Here is a 24,641-nt window from a genome sequence, read left to right on the forward strand (position 1 = left end):
ACCTGCTCCGTTTCCGACCTGGGCCGGTTCACCCCTCCTTAGGCGACCTGGTGGTCCTGGGCTCCCCCAGGAGCACCATATCGATTCCGAACTTAGTGCGGACACCCGATCAACATAGCCTGCTGCAGCCCAGAACCCCTGAGCTCAAGCGATCCACTAGTCTTAACCTCCCAGTAGCTTGGATTACAGGCGCACGCCACCGCGCCCGGCGAAAGCTTCGCGGCGGCGTGAACTCATCAATTCTGAAGTCGATGACGTTGTTTCACCGTTTAGGGCGCCATTCAGCGGATTAATGATATATCTCTAAAACATTGAACACATTTCTGTATTTGTAGCTCGATCGACTAATAGCACTACTTGGACGTAGCAAGTAGTGTGAACACACTGAAATGATAAAATATTTTTCATGTATACTGATACGTATTAATACACAAAGGATGATCTTACGATAATCTTTTTTTGTGTTAATTCTAAAAAAAAGCAACACGCGGCAAACGGGCTTCCGTACGAATTGCACGCATGCGCTCTGACTGCAGCATCGGCTGATGGAGTTTGCGGACGGCATGTTTTAGCGTTAGCCAACTGGACCCTATTTACCGTCATCATGAAAAGCAGGTTTAATACAGTGGACATTCGAGCTGTCATTGCCGAGATCAATGCCAAGTAAGAATACCATTTGCAATTTTGTACGAACATTGGACAGCTAGGGCTTAATTTGCAACATGATGCACTGTCACTTTTATACTAGCTACATAAGCTCGTTTAACTTAGGGTAGAAGTGCATTGCTAACTAAGTAGAACAGACCATAGCCAGCTCGTTAGTTTATTTGGTAACCCCATTCATCTAACTAGCGTAACTAGCTTTGCCAGGATTTTAGCTTACTTGCTAACTGGCTAGCTTGAATTATGTTCAGCTTCAATGCCATGTAGACTGGTTGTAACGAATGGCACTTGTAAGTTCGATGAGACATTTTTGTCTGTCTTTCTGCCTCTAAATTCTAAACTAGCTAGCGACGTTGCATGTTATTAAATTTATGTGAACTCAGCAGTGTGGTGGTGCCCTTACTGATTTTCTGTTCTTGACCTTGCAGCTTTCTGGGTATGAGAGTAAACAACATTTATGATATCGACACCAAGACCTATTTAATCCGTCTGCAGAAGTAAGTGTGTTGCTTTGGTGTACTGTTAGAGGGAGTAGCTAATATTTAATCTTATTTATCTTATTCTTTTAATCGCACTGGTTGATCCATCAGGTTGATTTGAATCCAAAACAGTTAGCTGCTTTAGACAAGAACACAATGGCAAGCATGATTGCGTTTCCTAAATTCATGTCTGTGAAGATAATTAGGAAGGGAAACAGATACGTCATGAATTTGTTAATAAATAAGTTAACTTTGAAGTGTGGTATATTACAACTGAAAATTTCATTTAGAACATCCTTACAGACACAAACAAATTTGAAATAAATTATTTAGCTGTAGGCTGGGAATAGATAACAGTTTTGTTTTCTCAGACCTGACACCAAAGCTGTGCTTCTGCTGGAGTCTGGGATACGCATTCACTCCACAGAGTTTGAATGGCCCAAAAACGTCATGCCCTCTGGCTTTGCCATGAAAGTAAGGACAACTTCTTGTCCTCCTCAGACTCTAAATCATTTATAATGCAATGAACTGATTAGCCTTTAATGAGAATTGCTGTCTGTCCTCCCAGTGCCGAAAGCACTTGAAGTCTCGTCGTCTAGTGCTGGTGAAACAGCTTGGAGTTGACAGGATTGTGGACATTCAGTTTGGCTCGGACGAGGCTGCCTACCACCTAATAGTGGAGCTTTATGACAGGGTGAGATGTTTGCAAATATATTTTCTATATTTCCTGGTAGTGTCCTCTTTTATTTGTCTGGTTTCAAGAGAGATTCATGCAACTGCAGTTGTTCAGGGATACAGCAGTCTATACTTTTGTTTTAAGTCCAGTCTGGTAATCAAAATCAAACAATGAGTAATGCCATGTCTTCTCCGATTGACAGTTTTAGTGTAAGTCCTGATAGGTTTGTTTACATGTACATTTATCCTCATAGATTATCCCTTTTTCCAATTTTTAGCAATGAAACTAGGGTCTCAGAATGTCTGTAGTATATTTCTGATTGTGTCTGCTTGGTATGAGTCTGCCAGTGTTGCGGTGAAGGAACCTAATGTGTGTGAGTACTGTTTCCCCAGGGGAACATTGTCCTGACAGACCATGAGTACACCATCCTGAACCTATTGCGCTTCCGCACGGCTGAGGCGGAGGATGTGAAGATTGCGGTGAGGGAGAGATACCCAGTGGAGAGTGCCAGGGCCCCGGAGCCTCTCATCAGCCTGGAGAGGTAACAGAGCCACACCAGGGGGTGGGGGGTGGAAGAGGTGAGGGACAGGGCAAGGCTGCCGGGTGTTTTGAAGGATTGTGGGATAGGGCACCATGAGAATTAATTATTTCAAATTTTGGGTTGATCCTCAGTGCATATACCATATTGCGTAATTAAAATAATGCTAAGTGGTGTTTGTGTTTGCATTTCATATGACCTTTGGGGCACACAGTCTGAGTCATGTCGTTATTAGTATGTGCTAACCACAATACTTTGACTTTGGCTTGATGGTTTTGTCCTTAAAGGCTCACTGAAATCTTGTGGAGCGGCACCAAAGGAGAACAAGTGAAAAGGATCCTCAATCCACACCTGCGTAAGTGCCACCTGTCACAAGTGCCACCCTCCTGCCACCTGTCCCAGGAGTAGTTGCTGTGTGTGTCCTCACTACTGCTGTGTCTGTGTGTCCCTGCAGCATATGGGGCCACGCTGATCGAGCACTGCTTGATGGAGGTCAGCCTTCCTGGTTCTGTGAAACTGGATGGCCAGTTCGACATTACTCGAGGTAAACCCGCGAGGGATCTGTGGCACTGATTGTGACAGAGACAGACAGGGCTTCCACACTCACAGAGTAGGAAAAAAGTCTTCATTCCGGCACAGGCAGTGGAGTTCTCAGCACTGTCCTCACTGTTGCCCTATGACTCAGGCCGGTTTGACTTGTGCTGTTTGATACTAAAGTTAACACAGTTCTGATGATGATGATTTTACATTTACATTTATTTAGCAGAGGCTTTTATCCAAAGCTACTTACAAAAGTGCATATAGCAAGTATAGCGACAGTACGGGGACAGGATGTGTACAGTTCCACAATGAGACAGTTCTCAGCTGTCTGTTTGATGATGATGATGATGATGATGTCATCATTGATTTGTCTAGATGCCCCTAAGGTTCTGGAAGCTCTTCAGAAGGCAGAGGAGTACATGGAGAAAACTGCAAACTTCAGTGGAAAAGTGAGTTCCCTTATAAAGCTGGATTTTCTCATTGCCATAAAGAGGTCAATGATTACAGTAAAGCAGCCTTGGTTAAAAACTTGTGTCAATACAAACAGATTTCCATTGTGGTAATGCATATAAAATATTTTTATCTGTGAGTGCTAAGAGAAATGTGTAAGTAGAATTTACACATAAAAAAGCCCTTACTGTCACCATAAGCCGCATCATTTTTGTTTTAATTGCAGGGCTACATCATCCAGAAATGTGAGAAAAAGCCAAGTTTAGCACCAGACAAGCCTCCAGAAGACTTGCTCACGTATGAACTCAATTTTTAAATGTCATATTCACATCAGGAAAGATGTCTGGATAGAGATATGCTATATCTTTTTGCAGGTTTCCGCTCTGTGGTTAGACTTGAATTAACCTGTCTATGTCTTTGACTGACAGATATGAGGAGTTCCATCCCTTTCTGTTCGCCCAACATGCAAACAGCCCTCACGTGGAGTTTGAGTCATTTGACAAGGTGAGTTTGTTGTGTTAAGGACCAAACCCCAGGTTAGCGTTCACACCTCCTTGTTTGTCATGTCTTTGCTTTCTGTGCCAGTAGGGTTGGGTATCGTTTGAATTTCATCGATTCCAATTCTGCTTATTCTTGCTTATCGCAACACTGTACAGTCTTTCAGATCAACGCCGTGCTGCCTTAAATGTTTGGTCAGATTTGATGTGCAACCTGACTTGCAGCTAATTAGCTTCCCACATGCATTGCACTTTGCCTTGTCGTCATTTTCTTTTCTAAAGTGAAGCCACACTTTTGAACGTTTACCGCGGTCCATCTTTCACACTGTTATGACGTTAGCCATGCATGCAAGTTCGTATTTAACCCTTTCGCACGTAACTTATTTTTATGCTATGTAGTACGCGTGCTACGTTACATGGTCCGTTATGTTTCCATCAGCATTATTAAGCTTCTCATAGTTTTCAGTTAGCATTTGCTATATTTTTAATGTTAAATCGCTGTTTTTCCAATCTAGTGTTCTAATCACACCGGTTTTAGCATGTGCGCTAAAGGGCTAATCACACCAGTGTGACCGTACGCGCGAAGGGGCTAAACAAATGGACACGCCGTTGCGTTGATGCGTGACGTAGTCACGTAGACAAGTCCTGGCAGATAGCTACGTACGTCTTTGCAGATATGTAGCCTTTGTTTGCAATAATAAAGGGTTATCGGGTTTAGGAACCGATAAGCAGAACCGAAATTAGGCCTGCACGATATGAGGAAAGTCTGCGATGTGTGATAACATTGTTCAATATTGCGATGAAGATATGACTTGCAATAAATATATTGAAGTGTGCATATTAGCTATACAGTTCCTATGTCTTTCTGCTTTAAGAGGTACACTGCTAACATAGACTCCAAACATTGAATAGCCTATGCCCACTGAATAAAGAAATGAAATAAATTATTTCGAACATGCTTTTATTGAACAAATTGCACATGAATACCCAACCAATTAAAAGAACATTAATTTAAATAAGACATTATAACTATAAGAAATGAAAGTTTAATTTCCCCTGCTCCCTTTAAAATATTTTTTTCTAAACTGGAGGTGCCCAAAATTGATCTGGATGGAGGGCCGCGGGCCAAAAATAAATGTTGATGTTATGTGAAATTACGTTACATTAAAATGTAGTATATTTTATAGAAAATTAATTCTTAATTCTAAATCTAAAATAAAATTTCAAAATAATAAAAACACTACTCTTTTGCAGAGATGATTGTCAAAAACATGAAACATCCAATTTCTTCTTTTTGGGAGCATAAACATATTTAAAAAGAAAGACGCCTTTCTGAAAGAAGTGCATGCAACTCAAGGTGCTTTAGAAAATTAAGTTGAAAACAGTTGTATTGTCCACCTTTGTAATCGAGTGGAAATTTGACTTCAGCTTGAAAAATTGACAAAAATATAAACATCATAGTGACAACACCGAATAACTCAATATTGGATATTATGTTTACATTGAGCAAAGTTTAAGTTACACATCATCACAAAATGCCCCCATATGGTAGCTAATGAACCACAATGTCAAAACGTATTAACGAAAATTAGCTTCTCATTCACAGGATCACTCGGAACGATTTGGTAATTTCGTTTTACAGTAACGTTGGCTAGCTAATAACACCAAGAACAGATTATTGGTCGGAAATACAACAGAATCTGCTAACCCGGGCTGCTAGGTTTGGCATAATTATTTTGCCCAATTGGTAGTGATTTCGCACTGACTTGTGTGACTGAAATGGCACCAGTCTGGTTTCCTTACTGAGATCGTGTCAATTAAACAAAATAAAACCGGTGTTTTAGCGAACCTTGTCAGGAATCGGTTTTGATAGCGTGTAACATGATTTCAGCTTTTTATGTGATGTCACTTGAAATCAGACTGGCAACCCTGTCAAAAAGGCCAACTGTAGTTTATCACAAAGACACGCTTCTTTAGTGCATTTTATTTCCTATTCAACCAGCGCTCGCTACACCCCTGCCCGTTTCCGCTCATTGGTGGAACATCAGTTTTAAGGGGCGCGTCATCTTAACCGGAAAACGTGGCGGCGGGAGCGCATAGGTCAAATGTTTGCATGCTGAGTGTCAATGCGTGGCACGTGTAAATAAAATGATTTTTTTTTTAATTCATCGCGTTTGGCAGTCTTTTGCGATGTGTTTATCGCGCATGTTCATATCGTGATGTATATGAAAATACGATTTATCGGTCAGCACTAACCGAAATTCTTTTTTCTTTACGGGTATCCGGTACTTGGCATTTTGTATTTTTTTAAATTTGGAACCGAACTTCGGTTCCCAACCCTTTGTGCCAGACAGATCAGAATGACGTTCTGTTTGCCTCAGTTATGAATGTGAGTTGTACTTGTGCACTCAGGCAGTTGATGAGTTCTACTCCAAGATGGAGAGCCAGAAGATTGACATGAAGGCCCTGCAGCAGGAGAAGCAGGCCCTGAAAAAGCTGGACAATGTGAGGAGGGACCACGAGCAGCGGCTGGAGGCTTTGCACCAAGCCCAGGTGAGTGCTGGAAAGTCTACATGCTGAGATGGAAAAAGAGATGTTTTCAATTCACATGAGCTTGTGGAATCATCATGGCTTTAAACCATCATCATGGCTTTGAACCATGCCAGCTGTGAAAGTGAAGTTAATATACCTTATGTCGCACCACAGTCACATGAGATGTCAGTGTTAATGTTCATAGAATAATGCCTTTTCAAACTGTTTTCCTTGTTTATCTGCTAATGAATGCCCTTTGTGAACAGACAGATAATAGTAAAGGTTTGGTACAAAACTGCAAATCTGCAAAAATCATTTATAGAAAATAAGGCTGTGTTCACACGTAGCGTCTTTTTTGAATCTGTCAGCGTCTGTTTTACATAATAATCCTATGGAGTAGACCGTGTTTTCAAAAACGTCCCGAGTGTTTTTTTTAACTCCGTCGCCGGCGTCTTTTTCTGCAGCTCAGGGTGTTTTTTTCAGTTGAAAAAAGTTCAACTTCTCAGAAAAAAACGCCCTACGTCAAGCGCTTTTTTGACAGCTGACCAATCACAGACGGAGATGGAGAAGGTAGCGGTGGAGAAGTTAATTGTGCTAGTTTCTGAGCACAGTGAACTGCACAACATGGCAGTTAAACGGTATCATAACATTCATCATAAAGATGTGGTTTGGAGTCAAATTGGACGGATCATAAGAGTTTCTGGAAAGTGTTTGTGTTTACTGCTTGTTAGCAAAACTAGCCTGTTACCTAATGTTAGCTCTGCAACAATGTACAGCCAGCTAGATCGCTAACAACATGCTACTGTACATGCTACTGTTGCTATGGCAACAAAAGACGCTCTCAACTGCTTTTGGAAAAAACGCTGCCGGCGTTTTTTTTTTTTGCTTGAAAAAATGCTCTGGCCAGTGTTTTTCATCAAAAAAGACGCTACGTGTGAACACAGCCTAAGACATTTCACACTGCAGAACATATTCTCAAGTAAGAACTGAGAAGATTGGATTTCTGACAGTTTCATAAAACATTTTTCCGTAAAGGAAGACCAGCATGCTACCTGCCACTTCATGGCTTCACCTGAAATGCTGATATGGTGATTTAGCTCTTATTATTTTATTAGGGTGTTGGCATGCATTTGAATTTAGTGATTGATTATTTGTTGGTTTTATTTTTCATTAAATCTTGTCCACAGGTAAACATCACCTGTATGTGTTTTTTTTTAAACTTGGACATTTTTGCAGATTGATTACTACTTTGACCATTCTCATTTATAATACTATATTGAATTGTATTGTACTGCTCATTAAACCACTGCTAAGTGCCAGTGTATAGTTTTCCTTGTGAGGGATGGTTTGGTGTTTCCACGTGACTGGCCTGCACTTATCAGGGACTTTGCACTCACCTGATTATTATCACTAAAATCTTGTTTTGATGTATTCTGTGCGTCTCCTGTTGGCAATTCATCAGCTCTCCGTTGAGAAGGACTTTGCCAGAGTAGAAGGGTTGTATGCTGGTCTGTCTCCTCATTTATTCATTATCTGAAGGAGAATAAAAGTTCATATCACTCTCTCATAGCACATCAAAGTGTATTTTTTTCATGTGCTCCTCATCCTCGCTGAGGGAAGGAAAATAACATGATTATAACAAAGGAAATGGTTGTTCTTATTATTACCTCTGTTACTCTGTAGTGTAGTTCAGCTAGTCTTGTGAGGAACAGTAATGTACTGCTGTTTCTGAATGACAGGGCAAGGCTTGTTGTACCAACTGAGGCGGTTGATTGACCTTAATAGTAACCAGAGCGCATAAAAAACAAAGTGGTGATTCTATGTTTAAACTGTGTGACTTTCCCCCAGTACCTATGAGTCTTGTTGTATGTCAGTTCTTAGGTGTATTCTCTGTGCTGAATTTTGTATAGAAGCGATGGGCACTTTATTGTGTGTATTTGTGTGCTGCATATTGTAGAAGGAGGTGTGTGTGTGTGTGTGTGTGTGTGTTGTGTGTTTGTGTGTTTGTGTGTGTGTGTGTGTGTGTGTGTGTGTGTGTGTGTGTGTGTGTGTGTGTGTGTGTGTGTGTGTGTGTGTGCGTGTGAGAAAATGTTGGAGATGTGTGACAGTGCTGATGATATGTACCGGTGATCATGCCTGATGATATCTGGCGACATTAGCGCTGATACCTGACACTTCAGCAGCAGCAGCCATGGTGACAGGCATGCATTTTGCAGGAGCTGGATCGGCTGAAGGGGGAGCTGGTGGAGATGAACCTGGCCGTGGTGGAGCGAGCGCTGCAGGTGGTGCGGAGTGCTCTGGCTAACCAGGTGGACTGGACAGAGATTGGCCTGATCGTGAAGGAGGCCCAGGTCGCTGGAGACCCTGTGGCTTGCGCCATCAAGGAGCTGAAGCTGCAGACCAACCACATTACCATGCTGCTGCGGTGAGAGGCATCCGGAACAGAGTGGCCAGCATTTCTACACACAATACTGCAGCTGGATGAGGAAAATCCTGCAGCTTCATTAAAGCTTAGGGCTACATGTGTTACTGGAAGAATAATTTTGACTACATGCTGTGAATGGAACCCACAGGGGCTCGACCCATATGCTGGGAGACAGTGGTGTAGGTAATCAAGATTTCAAGAGACCCAGGCAATCGAGTCTTGGCTGTCAGGCAGCTAGGTTCACCGACATTGCTGTAATGGAGAGCATCTGTTCTACATGCATTGGTGTACTTCCTCCAAGTTCTGGGTTTAGTGGCTGCCGGCTCTGGGCTGAACTGTCCTCTCTTCCCCAGGAACCCGTACATCGGATCAGATGAGGAAAGAGAGGGGGAGGAGGAGGAGGAGGTTGAGGAGACAGAGGAGAACGAGGGGCATAAAGGGAGGAAGAAGAAAAACAAGAACAAGAGTCAGAAGGGCAAAGCCCAGAAGAACAAACCCATGCTGGTGGATGTGGACCTCAGCCTTTCAGCCTACGCCAATGCTAAAAAGTGAGCGCTAGCTTGCTCCAACCTTTGCAAACATAGCATTGAAGCCACATACAAACAAACACAAACAAACAGCTGTCAGCAGCTGGTTTATTCCACAAATCCAAGTGCTTGCTTGCTGCTGGTTCTACTCCCATGGGAGGCAGGGCATTACATGCTGTATTAATATCTTGCTGTATTAATAGCTTGCATCTGATTGGTATTTAGTGAGCAAGTAAGAGCAATATTGTCTGTTTCAATTAAATTCCATGTTAGGGGCACCTGCCATATTGACATCCATGACATGAGTTTTAAAACCAAACGCTTTTGCTTACTGTCCTATTGGATTGATGCGTTTTGCTTTTGACTTCTGTGCTCTCAAGAAACTCAGAACTAAAGCCTTTATTGAAAAAGTCTTCAAGGTTGATGCTTAGGTTCTTAAATTTGCTTTCAGGTACTATGACCACAAACGGCACGCAGCCAAGAAAGAGCAGAAAACAGTGGAGGCAGCAGAGAAGGTGAAGTTTGTAATGACGTGAAGTTTTGTGGACTCTAAACATTACCAGTTCATGAGGTGTCATGCCTTTATCTGTTGATCCTAGTTCAAGTTAGAGGTTTACTCTGCATAAATGGAAATGAATGCATCTGATATCCTAAAAATGTGTATATAGCAAGCTCTGTTCGTCACGTTTTTGGTTGTTGTGATAAGGAAAATCTGTAAAGCTGATAATCTAGTCAGTTTAGCCTGGTAGCAAGCATAGATTACAGAGTATTACAGCAAGATATCAAAGTAAACCTTTTATCTGTTCTTTGATTTGCTAGCTCAGAAAGAATTAAGCTACAGAAGACACTAAGGTCACCCTGGAATGCCAAAATATGATCTGATGAGACATTCCAACTGATGAACCAAGAACAGGGAATGTTGAGTAACCTAGGAGCTTTGGTTCATAAAACCTGTTCTCTTTTCTCATAAAGCAGTGCTGTCATGTCGGTTTGATAATTATATATGTTGGGTGAAGGACTGAAACAATGACAACCCCTCAACTCATTGCTGATGTCATTCCTACCTCAGGCTTTCAAGTCTGCAGAGAAGAAGACCAAGCAAACCCTGAAAGAGGTTCAGACAGTGACAACCATCCAGAAGGCCAGAAAAATCTACTGGTAAGGCTCCTGTCTGCATATGTTATGGTTACCTTTCCCTTCACAACATGCATGTGTTTCCACATAATGTGGTCTTTGTTGGTGCGCCCATATAATGAATGACCTCACCAGTGTAGTAGATAGAACTGCAAACACTACAAAACACAGGTCAGAGTCCAGAAAATATAAGCACATGTACTAATATTTAGCAATCTAGCTCATAACAGTACTGCACAGCAGAGCAAACAGTCCAAAACATTGAGTGGTCTCTGTGTTGAGAGCTCTCAGTATGCTGAGTACATTTTTCTGTTAATTAATGAATTCCCTTCCATTGTACCCGTGCACTACTTTCTCGCTGTATGACATCATTCAGCTTTTGGATGAGGTCAGTAGCAATTATCTTACGCGATCAATGATTTCTTAATATTTCTGCTGTCAGGTTTGAGAAGTTTCTGTGGTTTATCAGCTCGGAAAATTACCTCATTATAGCGGGGCGGGACCAACAGCAGAACGAGATGATCGTCAAACGCTACCTGAGGACAGGTGAGAAGGCAGTGTTGAGTGAATTTTTTTGTCAAAAGTATCCATAATTGTAACTCATAGTTCCCCTTAATTTGTGCTTATCGTACACCACAGCCTCCCTGTAAAATACTAGATAGAAATACAAATGTAGGCGTATTGGATTTTATTCAGTCATGTCTGGATGGGGCACAGGTTTTCATCTGTGAATACCACCTCCTGTCTCTTCAAGTGGATGTCTAGTCTCCTTTTTGAGTGGTAATAGATTAGACATTGACACATTCAGAAATGGTCAAATATATTTGTGAATGTCAATAAGTACTGTACTTGTAATTTGGAGTATTTTGATCAAACTGCTAAGTATCCAGACTTGACTAAAAAGCATCCAGTTACCTTAGATCTGTGTGTGGTTTACAGTAAAGGAATTATACTTTATGGGTAGGACTTTTACTTTAGTAAAATAATTTAGTAAAAATTAATGAACGTGAATGCTTTTGACAGTCCATAGGAGGCAGCACGCCTGAGATGGTACACTACATGTGAGACCACTGCCATATACGTGATAGCGGACTATTGTGTGTGATCATCCATTGCTACTGCACATAATCATTCCTTACTATGAATGATTGTGACAGTCCAATGTCATGCTGTCATACATTGTTGTTCATTACCACAGATGAGTCCTGTCATGTAAAAGTCCTCCCACTCGTGTGAAAGTCCACATACATGACAGTCCACCATCACATGTTATGGTTCTTGTGGTGGTCACACATGTGATGGTCCACTTTCTCCTGTGGTTGTTCTGTACCATGCAAGCGATAGTCTGATGGCTCACATAAATGTGCTTGCCGTGAGCTTGCATGTTCAGCTGTGAAACCACATCATGCTTCTCATGGTGCCTTGCCAGGTGACATCTATGTCCATGCTGACCTCCACGGAGCCACCAGTTGTGTCATCAAGAACCCAACAGGTGAGTCAGCCACAGGCTGAGCCTGCCCTTGACCACTTCCGCCTCCATTACATAATTGACACGTGGTTACTGTGATTGGTTGAGAATCCTTAGCATAGGACAATATGGGAGGGGCAGAGAAAGTTAGGAACAGTTGGACTAGCTTGTCTCTGTCCACTTACTCTCTAAATGGTCACGTTTACTGAGCTAGGATGGAGTCCAGCGCTTGGCCCTTGACTCAGTTTGAGGTCTTTTTGAAACTAAGGGGTTGTGGTCTTTAGGACTGTGATGCTTCTGTTCACTGCCTTTTTGGGGTGTGGTCTCAGAGTCATGTGACACGGATTGTTGCAGGTGAACCTGTGCCTCCACGCACCCTGACAGAGGCAGGCACCATGGCAGTCTGCTACAGTGCAGCTTGGGATGCCAAGGTCATCACCAGTGCCTGGTGGGTGCACCATCACCAGGTAAGCTGTGAAGTTCCCTGCACCCTGTGATAGGGCCCCCTCCCCTGACACTGATCTTGATCTCCTTATCCTGTACACCATATCTACACAGAGTCCCTACCTTTGACTGGGCAGGGATGGTCAGGGTGGAGGGGTGTCACATTGCCGTTCTGACACCTCCTTGTGTCTTTCCCTGTCCAGGTGTCCAAGACAGCTCCAACTGGAGAGTATCTGACAACTGGTAGCTTCATGATCAGAGGTGAGAATCACAACCTGTACCACGGGTTCTGTGTGCTAATAATCGTTTCAGGAGACTGGGATGTTCACCTGCTCTATAGGCTGTATTTTTTAGGCTGCTTACTAGCCAGTTGGTCAATGAGTTGAAATCTTGGTATCAGACTGTGTGTAAACCTGGATGCCTCTCCTTCACACAGGGAAGAAGAACTTTCTGCCACCCTCTTACCTCATGATGGGTTTCGGTTTCCTCTTTAAGGTAAATGGTGTTTCGTCCCAGATTAGGGAGCTCTTGCCATCACCTGCTGGAATAGTTTTCTGGCTCTCTCAGGTGGAGGCAGTTCTGTGTGTGTGTGTGTGTGTGTGTGGTCATTGACAGTGATGACAATAAAGAGGGATGATGGAACCCATGGAGATGGTTATAGTGATGATGTAGTGGACATTAGGAAGAGTGTGTTGATAGTGGAGACCATTAGGAGGATTGTAGTGGTGATGGAGTAACCATGAGGACGAGTATGGTGATGATGGAGACCAGAGGTTGCGTTAGACTTTCTTGTAGTCCGTCATTTTCACGGGGTCGTAAAAATTCCGTCATAATCTATTATTACCCGTCATTTTAATTTTCTTTTTTTAATGATGATAAGACATATTTAATAACATTTCATTTTCATTCATTCATTTTCATTTTTTAATAATTAGTATACAGAACAAGCTGATAGATTGTGCATTTATAAGGGCATGGAGGGAAAAGATGAACAGAGACACCGACCGTGTGGTCACTTTTCATCAATGCCACGCGCACTCGCGCACACACACACACATGCGCGCACACAAAAATAGACTTAATAATCGCCACGTACAGAAACTACTTATGCTTACTTTAGCTACTGTATTACAAAAACTAACATTTTCAACAACATTCATAATGTGTGCGGCATTGCTTCATTCATAGCCACACACAAATCATGCCAATTCATAACAATAGCAGACACACAGGATCCGCGAACTAATTCACACCAAACGCATACAGTCAAGTATGTATAATCGATCCAGGGGTATGCCTCTTTTTTTCTGGCCCACATCTGGGTCCATACAGCGAAAGGTGAGCTCCCCACCACCCCTGTGCTAGAGTTAGCAACTGTAGCGAAAGAGGTTGGGGGAACATTGGTGCTGGCTGTTTGCTCAGGTAAATGAAGAACCGATGCTGTTTTTCTTTTTCCGGCATTGTTGTCACTGACATTATCTTTACGAAAATAAAAATCTGTATTTTTCTGGCAACTTGCCATTTTAACCACACTTTCGGGTTAACGAGGAGCGAGCGCGAGCTGCAGCAATAGCCTATTGTTGTTAGTTTTCGATTTTTTTTACGCATACGCGGGCTAGTAGAGTGTCACAGTGTGACGATGACGATCATCCTGTAATTTTTTTTTTTTTTTTTTTGGAAATTTTTTATGACAAAGAAGACTTTATTGGAGAGGTTTGCTTGATGTGTGCACTTGTTGTTACCATTGGCAATAACGGCGTTTTAATATTAAAATTGTAAAAAAAATTTAAATTAAAATAGATTCATGCTCGAAGAAGTGGGGGAACGGGGGGAACCACACGAAGCAGATGAATGATTTTATTTCTGCAGTGACAGCGGAGGGTGCTAAAAATACCATTGTGCCTAAACAGGCAAATATGAACAATGCAATTTTACAAAATCAGACAATTACAATTAAAATATGAACAAACCATTTACAAGAAATTAACTGAATTCAACAATAATTGACCTGTTGTAGCCTAGCCTGAACTCAAACCTTCCTCCTGGTCCACATGGACTTAAACCGGGTGCTCGCTTGTGCGTAATCAAACTCATCAAGGGAGATTGCTGCAGAGGCGATTGTCATTAGGTTTTGCGTCTTTGCCTCGGACAGACGACGAAGGCTGAACTCATGGAAACTGGAATTACCAGCGCCACTTCAGCCAAAATTTTGAATTCGGGGAACATTTCTCCCAGGGAGGTGATCAGAAGTCGGCAAGACTCTCTGAATGTGGGATTTCCCGATCCTGCAAGCACTCGCTTCAGCGGGAGGAAACCCCCCGCAGCATGCGCTCCTTCTGCACCAGTGCCACAGCTGCACCCCTCTGTGACCCACAGTGGTCACAGCCGCGCTCCAAGGCCTCCAGTCCGTAGCTCTTCAACGTGCTGTCAGCACCTGGATAGCGAGAAGCGTTGAGCACGGTTTCAAGGTCAGCGATGATGCCCACATGCTCCGAAGGGAATCTTTTTTTGATTTAGTTACCTCCACGATGTACTCTGTGCGCAAAATTGAAAAGGTCTACGCGTCTGCCTGCGTGAGCGTGATGCCACAGAACTTGCCGTCTTGTAAAGCCTCATTGAATTTCGTCTCCGCCTCACCTGGCCCATTCATCAATTCCTCTAGGCTAGCTAGGGTCATGTTCATGACAGGTTGGATGGAAGAGATGTTAACATCTTCTCTTTGGAACGTAAGGTTCATGCGGTTCACCATGGCCAAGACGTCAGTCAGCAAGTGAGTCAAGGCAGGGAACATGTACGTTTGGAGGTGCTTTCTAATACCCTTTGCTACCAGGCAGTCTCTCGCAGCTTCCTTCCTCCTCCAATTCCAACACCAGAGCAACCCAGCTGGCACGTATGCCCTTAACAGCCCTCTCCAGCGACAGCCAGCCTGTAGCCGATGGTTGTTTTAGGCTCAGCAGGTCATGTTCCTCCATTTCGTTTTGGAGTTCATTTAGTCGGTGTGTTTGAATGGGGAAATTCTTGTAGTGTGTGTATATGTTATTAATAGTGGTGACATCTGCACTTATTTCACTCATAGCCTTGGAGGCATCGCAGGCAGCCAGTGCCGTTCTGTGCGCACCACAGTCAATGTTTACGAGGTAGGGACAGTCATTCTGACGCAACTGTTGTGCAACTCTGGCCTTTTGACCCACCATCACACTCGCTCCATCACTTCCCAGCCGAAGGACCCGAGCAATAGCTGCACCACGGTCCGATAGCACTTCTTTCATTTTTGCTGTGATGCATTCTGCAGTGCCAGAGGGTATTACATAATTGCCAATGAACACGGTTTCAGGCTCCCCTTTCTGCTGAAGTGTCAGGTATGTGATCAGCATTTGCTTAGCTGTGATATTAGTAGTTCCATCTGCTATTACCCCGATATATCTACTGCTGGCGATGCGGTCATCGATAGCGCTGGTTTTGGTCATTGCTATCGCCTCCTCCATCTGACTGACTGTGTCATGGTGGGTATACGTGTGTGCACTGTTTAGGTTTGGACACCTGGCAGACTGTAAGAGGTTTATTCGGTTAGGATATATGTGGCTTGGGGTGTTTGTATTTGCCATATACAACACAACTTTAAGTTGTGTTTTTACTGCCTCGTTACAGGCAACCTGCGATTTCTCCACATGCTTTACCATTGCCGCGCTCTGGTTGACCACCCTTGAAGCTTCGATGTGGCTATGGTTACTTTTGTGATCATTCGGTGCCGATTTCTGCATCAACGTGCACCGTCAGTCCCTCTTTTTTCACCTCGCTTATCAACCCCATCACAATTATTGGACTTTTTAAAGAAATTTCGGTCACTTAGCTGCTGTGACATTTTGCAATGGTATGTTACGATACAGCCTACCAATGCGATGGCTAAAGCCAGCTATACAACGAGGTCATTCACGTGAGATCAAAGACAAGACAAGAGTAGACAATACCTAATTGATATGCACACTCGCCACCAACTTAAAGTTACGGTAGATCGCCTTCAGTGTTCTAATCTGTCAAAATGACGGACGGCCTTCAGATTTTTCCGTCATTGATGGAAAATATTTGGTTCACGTGACCTCTGATGGAGACCATGAGGCAGATTATAGAGATGATCGAGAGGCCATGAAGAGAAGTGTGGTGATGATGGAGACCACAAGGAGGAGTGTGGTGACAGGATGGTCTGTGTTCAGGTGGACGAGCAGTGCGTGTGGAGACACCAGGATGAGAGGAAGGTGAAGACGGTGGATGAGGACATGGAGTCAGTGACCAACAGCACTGCAGACCTGCTCATTGATGGGGAGGAGCTTATAGGTGCCCACACAAGTTCACTAATACCAACACACTCTCTCATACACATGTGCATACTAGCACACATGCACATGCACTTACACACATTTCACGGGCTACAACTGCTGTAGTGATGCCCTGACACATGGACATAGTGCTGATGTTTTGTCATTGCTCTATTATAGTCTGTCTGTATTATAGACTCTGTGATATAGTGTTTCTCTCCTGCTTTTCCCGCTGTCACATGACCTCCCCAGGTGATGACAGTAGCAACGAAGGAGAGGGGGATGGAAGGGAAAATGAAGAAAGAGGTGAAGAGGAAGGGATGAAGGAAGGAGAGGAGGAAGGGGTGATGAAGGAGGAGAGTAGTGAAGAAGTGGGGGAGGAAGAGGGTGAGGAGGAGGACTTCAAAGTGCCAGAGAGCCTCACTGAGGTTGCCAAGAGGGCAGACAATTCGGAGGAAGATTCAGACCACCAGGAGGAACTGGAGGTGGAGGAAGAGGTGGGGGAGGAGCTGGAAGTGGAGGTGGAGCCAGAGGCTGAAGGGGGCAGCTCAGAGATGAAGACTGTGGGGGGTGATGAGGAGATCAGTTTTCCTGACACCACCATCTCCCTGTCCCACCTGCAGTCCTCCAGGTAACCTAGCCATATTCATGTGCATCTGGTCTAATGGAGATGTCTTTTCCACCAGCCTGTAGAACACAGTAGGAGTAAAGCTCATTCTGATGAAACTGGTACTGGGTGGATTGAAATTACAGTTACAGTTTTGAAATATAGCTGCAAGCAGCAATGAAGGGGCCAAGCACCACAGGGCCATCAGGTAGACAACTAATCAGAACAACCCCTGAACAAGGCATCAGTCCGTCACAGGTTGAACAGACTCCCACTCTTACACTCACACCTATGGGAAATGTAGCATGTCCAATTGACATTACCTGAATGTGTTTTGACTTTGGTGGAAAATCAGAATTCCCAGAGGAAACCCACATGAACACAGGGACAAGGAACAAACTGAACGCAGACGCACCCCGAACTTGAAACCTCCATATTGTTAGGCAGTAGTGCTACCCATTTGCACCACCGTACTGCCCCCCACTACATACGTATCAAGCTTAAACATAAGCAGTGCCATAAAATGCAGTGTTCCTTCTTGGGATATTGCAATAAGAAAGTGCCAACACTGTTGGAGTAGTGCAATTTTTGCGTATTTGAAAAAATCCTAAATCGTGGGAAAAATGGCAGAGAACATACCATATTAACTGAATATAATAACATGTCCCTGATTAGAAAAGGACCCCCCATTTTTCAACACCTGTTTTTGGTAACCTTTTGAAGATCAAATCTTATTATTTTTTAAAGAAATAATTTCATTTAATATCAATTTAAAACACACTGAATAAAACAAGGTACAGTGATATATTTTCTACATCTTTTAGATGAAATTGCCACATTTAAGTAAAAACGAAATGTAATCACATTTTCAAATGAATGTTATTTAAATAAAAATAAATTTCTAATACCACTCAACAATCTCAGATAAATGCCATCTGCTGTTGCTAATGTATGATGACATTTAAAAGTCTAGTCCTCGAATGTAAGACTTTTGTGTACACTTTTCAGATGTAATTTCTGAAGTAGATAAAAAAAACCCTGTCTTACATTCAGGCCAGTATGGAAAGTCCCAAGTGTTTCTTCAACACTATTTAGTGTATTAGTTGTGGCAGTAGGTGAAAAGGTGCAGGAGATGTGCCTATTTTAAGTGCTACAAACAGATTGTATCTTAGCAGCCATGCCATTTGGACATTGAACTATGTGTTCATTTCCCCGTTAGGACCTGACATGTAATGATGTAAATGTCTACAAAAAATTGGTTGCAATATCTGCTTTTCTTTGTGTGGTCTGTGCCTTGTGATGTTCATTGGAACAAAATGTCATTAACATCTAAAGCACATGGACACATGGGTGTTTAAACCTGCTTTTCAGTATAGCACTCCAAAGTAGCCAAATTTCACTGGACTTGGTGTGTTCCACCCAGGTCTCATGGTAAGCATGTGTACCGAGTTTTATGCCAAAGAAAAAAAGCATTGCAGAGATATGGCCACTCTTCCTTTATGGCGCCTTCACAGGCGAATTTGTGGGTACACTGCAGCCATATTGTTCAACCTGGCAACTATCCTTTAACAACTCTTAAAAGACAATGGTCCAAAGAGGTAATACATAAAACCTCATTGTGCCATAACTCTAGGAGGAGATGGTTAAATGTGTTTTTGACAAAATCAAAGATGGATGAAAAACAAAATGGCTGACACGGAGGTTTCATAAGTTCCCAGTTAGGATTCTTAAATTTGATGAAGCACAAGAAATTTAGTTGAAATATCTGCTTTCGTGCCAGAGTGATGGGATTTAAATGTGTTTTTTATGGTATAGTGCCCCCAAGTGCCCAAATTTCTTGAAACTTAGTGCATACCCAGTATTCCTAATACCAACAAAGTATACCAAGTTTGGCATCACTCCAACAAAGTGCTGTTGAGATATGACTCACTTTCTGTTTTGGCATCTTTTACCATCAAATTTCTTTTGATGACTGTAGCTATATCAGTTGACCCATCACAATTCTTTTGACAACTTTTGGTCAGAACCCTCTCTTGATGATTCATGCCAAATTTGTTGGTTATACGGTCAATGGTCTAGGACTAGTTCGCAAAAGTAGGTTTTTCAAAAAATTCAAAATATGATTTTTTTTCCAAAAATCCAATACAGTGGATGAGTCTATTCAATTCATTGTGCCCCAGGGATTCAGGTGAAATAAGGATCACAATTCTGGGACAAACGGTTCAAAAGTTATAAGCAAAAATGTACTCTGAAATTTGGCCTGTTGGTGGCGCTACAGGGAATGATGACCCCAAATTTGGTGCCTGGGTACCCTGCGCTGTGCTCTATGAGGGTGCCAGATTCCACCAAAATCCACCTAGGGATTCTATGGCCTTCCATAGAAAACCATTGAAAAAACAATAATACCAAGATGGCCGAGGGTTCATAATTTCCCAGCTAGGGTCCTTTACTGTGATGATGCAAAAGAAAATTGGTTGAAACATCAAGCATTGCTGACATATGGCTCACTTCCTGTTTTGGTGTCTTCGCCATGCAATTTCATTGGACAACATCGGCCATATCATTTGCCCTAGCAAAATTCTTTTGGTCAGAACCCTCTGTAGATGACACATACCAAATGTGGTGATAGGATAAACGATCTAGGACTAGTTCAAAAAAGTGGATTTTTTTGAAAAATTGAAAATGGCGGAAAATCCAATATGGCCATTCTGTTGGTGGTACTACAGAGATTGATGGATTGACCCCAAATTTGATGCCTGGATACTTTGGACTGTCCTCTATCAATGTGCCAAATTTAATCAAAATCCACCAATGGGTTCTATGGGCTGCCATAGACTCATGGCAGAAAGTATAATAATAGTGAAAAATTCTAACAATTACAATAGGTGCCTTGCCCCTTCAGTGCTTGTCCCCTAATTACAGTTAAAAGTTGAAACTGAAGTGAAGAAAATTCAGTGGGACTTGTTCTGCTGTATTCTGATACACACATATCAATACATGGAAATAGGTTGCCAGGTCATGTAGTTGACATAGAGACCCTTGCTGTGTTCAAGTCCAGACTTGATGGAGTTTTGGATTCTCTTTAATTGTAATGGCGAGCTTAGGTGGGCCAAATGGCCTGTTCTCATCATAATATGTTCTTATTGATAGTGTGAGGAAGTACATACAGCATGTGGAGACTGTAATCTGTCTGTCCCTTCAGGAGCCTTCACAATGTACCCTCAGGTTTCAAACAGGAGGTGTTCAATCAGGTGAGTAATGGATCATAGTAAGACAAAGGTCATTCAATGAAAGACTTCTTTGCTCAAATTGACATTTCCCCCTACTGTTGTGTCTTAATTTGTGAATATGCTATAGAGGGCGTTTAGTCTGACTGAATTGTCTATTTTCCTACAGTCTGAGGTTGACATGCAGGGGAGAAAACACCTAACAGCCAAGCAAAGAAGGTAAAAACCACGCAATCTCACACCCTACGATTATTCAAAGTCAGTATTACTGAATGATGATTTTGATCTAATGGTCCGCTTAGCTCTGCAGCTACGTTCAAAACAGGACCTGTCGTCTGCCTACAGTGATGTTGGACAACATCAGTGGAGTAGTGCCTATCCTCAAATCATGATACATCCAGTGAGCACTCACTTCACTGTAATGCACCATGACGACTTTTTTTGGTATAGCCTTGGAGTGTGAACCATAACTGTTGCCTGTGTGCCAGTGTATTGAAGTGCAGAGGTTGTCACAGTGGGAAGAACCCAGTATACAGTTTGCAGTTTCAAAATCAGTATTATGTAAAAGGGGAAAAAAGCATAAAAAATAGTCTGAATACATGAACGTACTCATGGAGTTCAGCATTCCATTCATAACTGCGGTTTGCAAGCATAAAGGTGTTCAGAAACCTCTTTGAGGATAGCAGCTATTGAAGAAGAGTGGACTGTAGTACACCACATTTCGGGTAACAGAAGATCCTTGATTTTGAGTCCGTGTGCCGTTGTCATGAAAACTGGTTTAGGCTTGCATCCAGTGTCACTGCCTCCAGTCAACAAAGGCTTGCTTTTACCTGCTTTTACATTGCATATGTTTTTAGTAATAATCCACCATCTTCGGTCACAAAGATGAAGTAATATGTAGCTACGTATGGTGAATTATTGGAGACTGGAGTCTGGGCAAAAGAAATGACGGGTGAAGCACTGATTCTGTCAAAAGGCCAACCTAAAGGTGCATGAAACTGAGGAGGAATTTGGTTTGAAATATAAACATTCTTGTGCCCGTGCTGTGGTCAGTGTCCTGCATTGATTCTTGGTTTAGCTGAAGAAGCTCCTCTGACAACTGTGACTTTCAGGGATATGAAGAAGAAGAAGAAGCAGCAGGATGATGCCGACTACCAGGAAGAAGCAGAGAACAAGGGGGAGGAGACAGCCAGCCCAGCTGTACCAAATCAGGACAAGCAGAGCACCACCAAAAGTGGAGCCTCCCAACAGCCTTTGAAGAGAGGCCAAAAGGTTGAGGGGTCTTTTCCAGTTAGTCGATAGATATCGTACTGGCGTACATCATACTGATGCATGTGGCTGTATGGCCAGGGCCGCACCAAAGGATGCTTTCACAGTTTTGGTTCCTGTTTTATTCTTGAATATTATGAGTTTAGTCCTGTTGTGCTCATAATAAGAAGACAAACCCATACTTTTGTGTGCATCTCCAGAACAAGCTTAAAAAAATCAAGGACAAGTACAAGGACCAGGATGAGGAGGACAGGGAGCTGCGAATGAAACTGCTGGGGGTGAGCTGCTCCAGGAGCTTCCAGAACATTTCTCTGACTCTGGTCATGGACCCGTGGTACTGACTGTTACCCACTGCTTATGTCCTTAGTCTGCAGGTTCCAACAAGGAAGAGAGAGTGAAAAAAGGCAAAAAGGGGAAGGGGAAGGAGGAACCCGCTGCCCGGAGGGGTCCACAGAAACCAGCGCAGAAACCTCGGCCACAAGGGGTTGCTGTGAAGAGACTGGAGCCCCAGGCTGGGGAGGAGGGTCCAGCAGGGGGTGAACAGGAACAAGACGACAAGGTAGACATGACCTGAGGGTTCGGTTCCATAGTAGTTTTTTGAGGAGTCTGGCTGAACGTGTCTGACAGTGTATCTCTGTGATGCAGGAAGCCGATGACATGGAACTAGACAACCCCGGAGCAGAGGTGAGACAGAGGGGTGTTGGTCTAATTCAGAAGCAGCAGGGCTTTTTTACCCCCAAAACCCTCTTGCATGAGATTTACACTGTTGTCTGTCTGTGATTGATGTACTATGTGCTGTATATGCTTATGCTTTCTGTGTCTGAGATTATGTATTTTGTTCAGAGTTGGGATCAATTCCATTTAATTCAGTAAATGTAGGAAATGAACCGAAATTCTATTCATTCTTTTAAAAAAAGATTTTCAGTTCATTTCCTGAATTGAGCCCAACTCTGGTTAAGTTTGACCGCCCATCTCTCTGTTTTGTGCCTCCTCTCTCCAACAGGAGGGGGAGAACCTGCTCACCTCTCTGACAGGTCAGCCTCACCCAGAGGATGTGCTGCTCTTCGCCGTGCCTGTGTGCGCCCCCTACACCGCCCTCACCAACTACAAGTAAGACCGGCTCTCTGGAAGCACTCTTTCACTCCGTTTCTCTTGAAAACACTGCCTTCTGATCAGCAAGCAAAAGTGTACAGTTACCACGGTGCTGCTCACTGAACAGAGATCAGTATTGATGACAGGAAGCTTTTTTTGCAATTCAGCCAGAGTTAGAGAAACACCACCAATATGGTAAACAAGCTGCAAGATTTTTTTTCCTGCCATACTCCATGATGTTGCTGTCTCTTGTGAGCCATTGTCATGTCTTGACTGAATGTGAACTCTTTTTTCTTTTTCAGGCACAAAGTCAAGTTAACTCCAGGCACACAGAAGAAGGGAAAAGGTATGGCTGCTAAAATACTGCTGGACCATTAATGGCTCGCCTGTGCACTGCTCTGTGGTCAGAGGTGAGCAGAGATGACCATCTCCTGTCTTGTCCTTCCTCCGCAGCGGCCCGGACCGCTGTGTTCAGCTTCATGAAGGCCAAAGAGTCCACAGCCAGGGAGAAGGACCTCTTCCGCAGCGTGAAGGTAGGGCAGCCAGACATCTACAGACACCCATGCAGCGTAACCCATAAGAGCCATTCACAGGGCACAATCTCACACTGATCTGGGGATGGAATTGTGCACGTGAGATTAACTGGCAAGTTAAGTTGAACTGAAATTAAGTTAAAAAAAAAAAGAAAAGAAAAGAATGAATCGACCCTCTATCTGCAGGGCCTAGCAGATAGTTAGGCTGCATTACACACCACTCCTTCCTCCCGATCTCAGACCAGTGTTGCAAAGGAGAGCAGGGTGCAGCGGATAAACAGTGTGGATCCCCGGTCAGGGCTTTTTTTTTTTTTAGCTCCACTTTGGCCTGCTAATTGATCTGTTGTTGCATTCAGCTTGACCTTGACTTAAGTTATGTGTTGAAATGAAAACCAAGACCCCACCCCATGATTACCCAGCACAAACCATGCTGTCAGTGTGGAGTAACCAGCTTCCCATTCAACAGAGACATAGGTTTCGTTGTGGTAACAGCCAAGTCAGAAATTCATTCAAGAAAACACACAGTTAAGGTTTGTTAATTATAACCATAATTATTATTTCAGGACACAGATTTATCAAGAAACATCCCAGGCAAAGTGAAAGTATCAGCACCCAACCTGTTGGCAGTGAAGAAGAAATAAGCCAACAGGAAACCTGCTGGTCACAGACTTGTAAATGTAAACATGTAAACATGCCATAAGAAAGGTCCTGACTGCTCCTTGGACTGCTACAACTTGTGCATTTTTGAAATGAAAGAAGCTTCCCAATTTAAAAGAGAGATGGAGCTTAAATAACCAGACCTGGAGCTGCCCTGGACCATGAAATGAGACCAATGCCTTTCAACATCCAGCACAGAAAAGCTGCTAGCTGTACAGCCAGCCAACTGAATCTGTGGATTTCAGGATTACTCCTCATCCAAGGGCACCTTTCCAGCTGCTTTTCTCAGTATTGTCTCTCATTGATTGTACAGAGAGACAACAGAAGAGCATGGTATTCAACGATCCCAACGTAGCCAAATCTAAACTGGTTTCAGGGTTTTTTTTTGTCACTTCATCTTTGTTTTAAGACACCCCAACTTGTCAAACCATATCAATATATACTGGCTCATACATTTTTTCATCAATGGACAAATTTGGTGCATCAAAAAAGGCTGAAAATATGGATGTAAAAATAAAGAGTGCTGAATATGAGTGACAGTGAAAAAGCTGTAATATTTTTAGTGCAAAG

The 24,641-nt window shown here is 43.0% G+C and overlaps 1 protein-coding gene across 1 annotated transcript; it reads left to right on the top strand.

Annotated features, from left to right (window-relative positions):
• Positions 1-448: 448 nt before the first annotated feature.
• LOC118786698 (nuclear export mediator factor NEMF-like) lies at positions 449-24,067 on the top strand. The gene is made up of 32 exons (XM_036541970.1): positions 449-663; positions 1,092-1,160; positions 1,514-1,616; positions 1,711-1,836; positions 2,211-2,359; positions 2,644-2,711; positions 2,811-2,900; positions 3,272-3,345; positions 3,573-3,643; positions 3,775-3,850; positions 6,256-6,396; positions 8,592-8,800; positions 9,154-9,348; positions 9,779-9,842; positions 10,397-10,485; positions 10,904-11,007; positions 11,891-11,953; positions 12,284-12,396; positions 12,577-12,634; positions 12,810-12,868; positions 16,585-16,705; positions 16,939-17,317; positions 20,496-20,544; positions 20,690-20,739; positions 21,633-21,792; positions 21,990-22,067; positions 22,157-22,348; positions 22,435-22,473; positions 22,793-22,899; positions 23,184-23,227; positions 23,335-23,414; positions 23,978-24,067. Exons 1-32 carry the CDS (start codon positions 605-607, stop codon positions 24,053-24,055), a joined length of 3,357 nt encoding a protein of 1,118 aa, XP_036397863.1. The 5' UTR covers positions 449-604; the 3' UTR covers positions 24,056-24,067.
• The last annotated feature ends 574 nt before the right edge of the window (positions 24,068-24,641 follow it).

Source organism: Megalops cyprinoides, chromosome 12 (assembly GCF_013368585.1).
Source record: "Megalops cyprinoides isolate fMegCyp1 chromosome 12, fMegCyp1.pri, whole genome shotgun sequence".
NCBI classification, from domain to species: domain Eukaryota; kingdom Metazoa; phylum Chordata; class Actinopteri; order Elopiformes; family Megalopidae; genus Megalops; species Megalops cyprinoides.